Below are 8231 nucleotides of genomic sequence, written 5' to 3' on the forward strand. Positions count from 1 at the left end.
TTTTCAGTGAGACCCTTCTGAGCCAGATCCTTTGTTAATATTAAATTAGATTTTTCCTCCCTACAAGTTTCCAAAGACTGTTTTCACAGTTTTAGAAATAGTTGTACACATTGTAATTAAAGCCAGAACCAGATTGTTAACTTTAGCAAGCCAAGAATTTTCAGTTATCTATTTACCATTGAAAAAAGATGACCTTAATTAGGCAATGCAAAATTCTGATGATTTACAATATGCATTCTTAAGTTTCCCAAGTGTTTGTTCTGTTCACTACCCAGCTCACAAACTATTGCAAGAAAAACTGAGTTTCTGAGAAAAACCCAAATTAAGTGAAAAACGTTTAAATGCAGTAACCCTCTTCAATGATAGCTCTAACAAAAGTCACAAATCAGTCGTAACTTAGTTAAATCAAAAAACTAATGCTTAAGAGTCCAACATTCAAATAGTAGAAAAGTCTCCTCAAATTGTTGAGCTTACTGCTATAGTTCAAGCTTTTCAGCTTTTCCCTCAACCTTTTAATTTAATCACAGATTCTGATTATGTTGCTAATGTAGTTAAGAGATTAGAAGAGTCAATTTTAAAAGACGTTGGTAATGAAATTCTATATCGTTAGCTTTCATGTCTTTTTACAACTTTGCAATATAGAACTAATCTATATTTTGTTTCTCACATCAGAGCTCATTCTTCACTTCCTAGATTTTAGTAGAAAGAAACGCAAGAGCAGACAAACTGACAATGATTATTTCAAACACTTTGCCAAACATTTTTAAACAAGCAAAATTGCATCATGCTTTTTTCCACCAAAACGCACAAGCACTTGTGTGAATGTTTCAAATCTCTAAAAGTCAAGCTAAAGCTATCATCAGTACTTGCCCTGACTGTCAGCTTGTGCAACCTCCTGTTTCTACAAAAACTGTCAACCCACGGTTTGCAAAGTCTGCAGTTGTAGCAAACAGATATCACTAAATACCCTTCTTTTGGTAAATTTAAAAATATTCGTGTCTCAGTAGACGTGTTCTCTAGTGCAATTTTTACCTCTCTTCACACAAGTGAAACAAACAATCATACCTATCATCATTTTCTGGAAGCTTTTGCTTCATTGAGTGTACCCCAAGAAGTAAAAACTGACAATAGTTCCGCATATATATCTCAAAAATCAGCCACGTTTCTAAACAAATAGAGTGTTCGTCACATCTTTAGCATTCCTCACTCTCCCACAAGCGAAGCAATTATTGAAAGAGCACATCAAACATTAAAACGCATTTTAAATAAACAGAGAGGGGGAGTTGAGGTCACACCACAGATGAGGCTGAACAAAGCGTTGTATGTTTGTATGTTTTTAATTTTCTAAACAGTTCAAGTGCAGAACCTGATCCACTAATCTTTAGGCACTTTTCAAATAACACACAGGCAAAACTGAAAGAAAATCCTCCTGTTTTAATTAGAAACCCTGAATCTGGACAAATTGAAGATCCTTTTCGATTAATAATCTGGGGCAAAGGGTATGCTTCTGTCTCTACAGTTGCTGGAATTAAGTGGGTTCCAGCCAAAAACGTCAAACCATATCACACCCCAGAACGTGTTGACAAGCCCAGAACCGAGGAAGCAAGTACGCAGACGTGAGCCGAATCGAAGGATCCCGCGTCTCGCCTGACGTTCCTTGTGCCTGACGTTCTTTGTGCATCGGTGGAACCTGCAAACTCTGATTTTGTGTTAATGTTATTTATGAGTGTGTCAATTGTATGTTAAATGTTTGTTTAACAGAGCTGATTTTTGGCAAAAGTTTAAGTTTTTGTTTTTGTGGATAGCAAAATTTTAAAATTGATATTTATGTAAAGATTCTGCCAAAACTTATCTCATGAAAAAGATGGAGCAAATGCAAGTTGTATGTTGGTATTGGTGGATTTTAATTGTTTTTTTTTTGTTGTAGATTTGCCTGTGGAACAACCGAAAACAAATGTTTGGGTGACCTTAGCCAAGGCAGCTGGCTTAGATACTATATGTTTGTCTAATTCAGAACCAGAAAAACCTTTTTCAACCTGTCTGGTTAGTGTGCCAGTAAAAGAGTTGCCTTTAGTCAAAAAACAATCCAATAGCAAGCCAAGTAGAATTGACAATAGAAACAATCCCTCATTGAATTGGAACGTTTGGTCCAAAAAACTTCCCAAGGCAGCATCTGAACCTCAAGAATTAGAAATCCTTAGTTCTTTAACAATGGATTTTTGTTTTACTTTCATAACTAGTGCTTGGCGAAAAGGTGATGCTCCAAAGTACAATGTTACTCGCCATTATTTTGCATACAGAAATTTGAGTTTTTGGTGTAATTTTTCAAATAGCTGAGATGTGCTTTCTGAAGCTGACCAATATCCACAGCAATTGCCGGAGGGATATTGGTTCATTTGTGGAGATAGAGCTTAGCAAGGCATTCCAGCACACCTTAAAGTGGCCCTTGTAGCGTTGAGATGCTCACTACAATTGCGCCCACAGCTAAAGCAGTCATGAAAAAGAAACAAAGGAGAACAAGAGCTGTTCCTCATTATGAGGAGAACTGTCAGAGTGATTTCAGGCCTTAGAAAGCTGCAAGAAAAGTTTCAGTAAGTATATTTTTACCCCAATTAGCTTCAGCAGTGGCATTGAAATTATTAGATCGGGTTAGATGTTAGCTGAGCAAACAAGCTAGTGCCACAACCTCTGCAATTAGTGATATGTTAACCAACGTTAATAGTGTTAGACATACTACTCTTCAAAACAGAGCAACAATTGATTTTCTTTTACTGGCACAGAAGCATAGTTGTGAAGAATTTGAAAGATTGTGTTGTATGAATTTGTCTGATCATTCTGAATCCATTCACAAAAGCATACAAAAACTGAAAGATTTGACAGCCCAAATTAAAGAAGATAGTAGCTCCTAGCTAGATGATTTGTTTCAAGAATAGAGCTTTGCACCTTGGCTAAGGCAACTTTGCAAGATAAGTCTTTATGTATTAGGTGTTCTGGTAGTGATATTGGTAATAATTCCGTGCATACTTCAGTGTGTGCAGCTAATGATGAACAAAACAGTAGAGAAGTTTTTGTCATACAAGAGAGAGAATTAAGAAGTAGAAGCACAGAAAGTGTTCAAAATCTCACGAAAATAGTAGACGAAATTGTAGAGACAGGAGAAAGTTTTGAGTTAAGACCCTAGACTTGACAAGAGTTTTTTGAACAAGGACTTGTAACTATTGTCAGACGTGATTCATATCTCTTTCACTGACTAGGCCTTCACAACATTAAGTTGCTGTGCTGTAACATAGCAATGCTTAAGGTCAGCAAGAATAAGCCTCCAGCAGATAGTAAACAAAAATTTTATAATAGGGCTATAAAACGCAAGTAGTAAACGACATGAGTATGAAGGTTTCTTTTTAAGTCAACAGAAAAAGGGAATTATTGGGATCTATAAAATTAGAGGATTTTGAGAAAGTGGTAAAACAGACAGGCTTCAGACAGCATCTTTGTGAACATTGCTAATGCAGCAGAAAAGTTTTCTAAGCTGTAGAGCAGACGTGAGAAATAGAACAATAGGCCTATGTGATTTGCCCTTTCAGGTTGCAACAAGTTTATTTAGTGTATTTCTTTAGAAGGTTAATATGAATGGGTCTCTGTGCTTTGTCTCTCATAAACGAAGCATTGTGTTAGAGAATAGGTCTCTGTTGTGTTAACCACAGTTACGTGTGCTTCATATGATTAAATAGAATTATTGTCAATATGTTTTTGCTCTATGTGTGATTGGCTGAAACTTGGACTGAGAAGGCTTTATGCTATGCTGTAACGTTACTTTTCCTTGGTATTTTATTTCAATCAGCGAGCTGTTCACATCTTTTGTCTCTATTGTCATAACAATGTACTGAGACTGAGCTTGCAATAAATAGCTCACGACACTGATTCTAGTGTCTCATCTCTGTTCATAGTTGTATATAAGCTGCTGACAGCAGAATACATTGAATACATTGAATACATTGAATACATTGAATACATTGAATACATTGAACACATTTCCCCAAATCAGTTCCCTGTACTTTTGCAGAAGAGCTTCAGAAGCAGGGCAGAGAATTAAGGTATCCAAACAATGCATCACAGAAATTTATCTTTGGCTGCTCAAAGTTTCCTTTATATCTAATGCCTCATCCTGCCTGCCTGATACCACAGGTGCTGCTCTCAAGGTGCAGTTTCAAAAGCAATCAAACAAAAGCATGTTTCAGGATCACATAATCACTGAATTGTTGAGTGTGGGAGGAACCACTCAAAATCTTCCTGTCCATATCCTTGGTCAAGGAGGGTCATCTAGAGCAGGTTGTCCAGAATCTTGTCCTTGCACCTGGAGTGCTGTGTCCAGGTCTGGGGCCCACAACAAGAGAAGGACTAAAAATATACTGGAGTGGAGTCCAGTGGAGGCCACGAAGATGTTTCAAGGTCTGGAACATCTCTGTTCTGGAGACAGGCTGAGACAGCTGAGTATGTTCAGCCTTGATGAGAAAAGGCTGTGGAGAGAAGTTCAATCCCCTTCCACTACCTAGAAGTTCACCAAGAGATCTGGAGAGGGATTTTGGACAAAGGGATGGAGTGACAGGACAAGAGGGAATGGTTTCACACTGACAAAGGGCAGGGTTACATGAGACGTTAGGGAGAAATTCTATACTGAGGGGGTGGTGAGGTCCTGTCACAGAGTGAGCAGAGAAGCTGTGGCTGTCCCGTCCCTGGAAGTGTTCAAGGCCAGGTTGGATGGGGCTTGGAGCAACCTGGTGTAGTGGAAGGTGTCACTGCGCAGGGAAAGGGATGGAACAAGATGATCTTTGAAGTCCCATAACACACACAGCATTCTGTGATTCCAATGGCATATGGGGAAAGGTCATGAGACTTTTCCACCCAGGATATGAGGTTTGTTAGGGGGCACAGGCATTGTGGAACAGAGAAACCTGTCCCCTCCCATAGAGCTGGGTCAATTTGGCCTCCAGTTGTGATCGTGTGAGGTTCTGCACCCGGTTCATGTTGTTTTCAGCAATGGCTGCCCAAGTCTTCATGGTGGTGTTGGTCTGGCAGCAGGCAGCTGACCAGATGTGGCTGGGCACATTAACCCTTTTATTGGAGATGTAGGTGTTCCCAGGCACAGCACCTGTTATCACGTAGGTCCTTGTACAGCCCTGGGTATTCTGAGCCATCGTTTGGTTCTCGTAGTCTTTCCACTGGCCCTTGTTGAGTGTGCTGTTCTGGGGCACTATGTTGGTGAGGGTGAAGGTAGCCCACTTGCTGTTGTTGCCACTTTGGTGGCCACTGGGGCTCAAGTGACCACGGTCCAAACCCTGGAGCTTTTTGTAGTCTTGGTTGATAGCCTGACTCTGGCCAATTTGCTGTGGAGTGATCTTGTATTGTTTACTGATGGACATCTCTGTAGCCATATCCATGGAATAAGCTGAGTTGATCAGCTTGAGAGGGTAAGAAGAGGAAAAGGTGTCAGTACTGAGGATGCATGTAATGAAACAGATTTCCATGGAGCAGAAGGCTATGATGCTCAAAATTCCATTTTTTGTCATCTCAGTGTAGGAAAATGTATGAATCTGAGAGAAATCATACACATAACCCTCCTGCATGAAGGCAAGAGCTTTAAAGAGCAAGCAGCTCAGAATCTGACTGCTCTCAGTTGCACTTGTGACCTTTGTGATCCAGCCTGCAGCCTGTGCTGGGAGCATGGATGCATGCACGAGAAAAGGAGCATTTCCCACTCCTAGGATTGAAAGTTGATTTTGGCGAGACGACTTCCCTGCCAAATCTGCTTCCCTTTCCTCCTGTCTCCACAGCCCAAATCTGCCCAGGGCTCTCCCTGGATCCCCTCACACTACACTGTCATTCTGTGATTCTGTGATTCTATGATTCTGTGATTTTATGTGGGGTTGCTACAGGTGTATCCCAGTCCTGGAACACCAGAGGTTGCCTCCTGTAACCCCATACACAGGGAGATGTGTCAGGAAATCAGTCCTGGAGCTGAGGTTTCCCTGGGAGGGTTGCAGTTCATTCAAGGATGAACAGTTTTGCTCAGTAGGCAAAAAGATCTCAGTGTGAATGGAATCTGTTACAGCAGTACTGGGAATGTGTCTCAGCACTGATCTGGGCCAGGGAGAATTTTCTGCAGCATCATTGGTATGAAATAAAAAAAATCAGCTTCTGAGAGGAGCCTTTAATCCCAAAAGAGTCCTGGGGAAACTAAATACTCCAAAAATTCCTTTGGAGAAAGTTACTAAAATCAAAGGTTTTTCAGGTATCCTGTGTCCAGGGTGTAGGAAGAAAAGGCCAGTGATGGGTTTGGAGCAAGCTGGTCTGGTGGCACATGGCCTGTCCCATGCAGGGGGTTTGGATTGAGATGATATTTAAGGTTCCTTTCAACACGTACCACTCTATGATTCCACAAAAAGACAGAAGTTTTTTTCCCTCCCTAATGTGGAGACTGCAATGGTGCAAGACCAAATTAGTTCCTGATGTTCATGTGAGTAACAAGTGCAAATGGTTATTTTTTTCATATCTTCAATACCTTGTTGTTCATTTTTAATGAAGCATATTTGGCCTTCCTCTGGAACTGGACATTAAGATCTTGCACATTTTCACTAAAATCTCTCCTCCTACTCTGCTCATGGAAAGGTCCTGAACTTATTGTTCTTCTTTTCCTTAATTAGCCTGGCCTGTCTTGAAGGACATTTGTCTCCTCTAGAGCTTGTGGAGTTCTGTCTGTCTGCTGGATCCTTCGGGACCAAACCTGAGCCAAAAGTGCTTAGGGGTCACTGCCCATGCCCACCACCACTGCCCACCCTTGTGACTGGACCAAAACTGATGCTCCTCCCTTTTCACTGCCTGAAATGTCACTGCAGAGATCTGCACAGTTAATCTGACCCTCTCATCTCCAGCGCCTTTTCCCTGAGGCTTTGTCCCTGGGCCACCTCACTCCATTCTGAGTTTCTCCTCACTTCTCTAACACCAAACACAAAGCCTGTTTGACACTTCACTGGGAGCAGAGAAGCTCTGCCAGGGATGCAGAACAGCTCAGGGCAAAGTGGGCATCAGAGCCCAGCAGGACTGTTGGTCCCTCAAGTTTAGCCTCTCCTGGATGCCTTTTCCCCATCACTTGGTCAGCCAGCAGAGCAGGGCACAGGGAGGGGAAGCATTTGACTTTGTCATGTCATGCCAAGTAATGTGATTGGCTGTTCCTGTCAGGTGAAGGCAGAGAGCTGGGCACCTTTAGGATGTGATTCATCTCATGCTCCTGCTGATGTCTCAGATGCATCAGAGGAATCATGTGATGAACATGTTTGAAGTTCAATTACAAGAATCTTGTCCAGTGTGTCCATTTGCATGTGTGTAAGGGAAGTGGGAAGAAATAGAAAAGTTGGGTTGAATGCTGCAGCTCATCCCTGAGTGCCTGGAGGGTGTTGTGCTGTAAGAGAGACACTCACCTGAGGCTCAGCATACCAGTCTGGAGATCTGCTTCCAGATCCAGGCTGGTAGATGTAAGCAGAGTACACTGGAATTCTCCTGTCTCTGTCGTACAGGGTGGCATAGTGATACGAGTTCCTGAAGCGCTGACAGATCCGGGCTGGGTTCTGTGGGTTCAGGGCATTATTTGGGGGAATCCGTGCATAGAAGAACTGAGGACAAGTTGTAAAGGAATTCACCACCTCACTGTGTCCCAGCCAGAGGCAGCTGGCCAACACCTGCAGCAGCAGCAGCAGCCCCAGCATGGTGGCAGGATTTCAGTGAAGGGCTCTTGCTCCCCTGGAAGGCAAATGCAGAGGGACACTCAGCTTGGAGAGCTGGTAATGCACTGTGCAGGTGGGACATAGCTGGCAGAGGAGCTGACTATTCCCACTGCTCATTCATTGACAACTAAACTGGATTCATTTTCCTCCACTTCCAGAACTCCAGGAATGCAGTAATAACATGTTGGTTGTTATAACCAGATATGGTTATGAAGTATCTCTCAAACAACTCCTGAGGTCTATGAGCTCATGGTTTTGCATTTCACTGTTTTTTAATAAAAATCTCTGCTCCAGTGCCTATTTACTGGATCTTCTCTGCGTGTCGAGTTAGTGGAGGCACTGCCTACATGTTGCCCTTAGCCGTGTACTTTCTGGATGAGAGATGTTCACTGAGCTCTGCTGCCCACTGATCCAACTCCCCTGTGGTCTGTTCCATAAGAAAAACCTCCATTTCTT

General features: G+C 42.1%; 1 protein-coding gene across 1 annotated transcript; it reads right to left on the reverse strand.

Annotated features, from left to right (window-relative positions):
- Window positions 1–4916: 4916 nt before the first annotated feature.
- Window positions 4917–7757, reverse strand: LOC128947908 (endonuclease domain-containing 1 protein-like). Its single transcript, XM_054292425.1, has 2 exons — window positions 7473–7757; window positions 4917–5456 (listed from the first exon to the last, which is right to left on the reverse strand). Exons 1-2 carry the CDS (start codon window positions 7755–7757, stop codon window positions 4917–4919), a joined length of 825 nt encoding a protein of 274 aa, XP_054148400.1.
- Window positions 7758–8231: the final 474 nt, after the last annotated feature.

The sequence above is a fragment of the Melozone crissalis genome, unplaced genomic scaffold (assembly GCF_028551555.1).
Source record: "Melozone crissalis strain CALT ecotype California unplaced genomic scaffold, PUWL_Pcris_2 ptg000110l_1, whole genome shotgun sequence".
Lineage (NCBI taxonomy): Eukaryota > Metazoa > Chordata > Aves > Passeriformes > Passerellidae > Melozone > Melozone crissalis.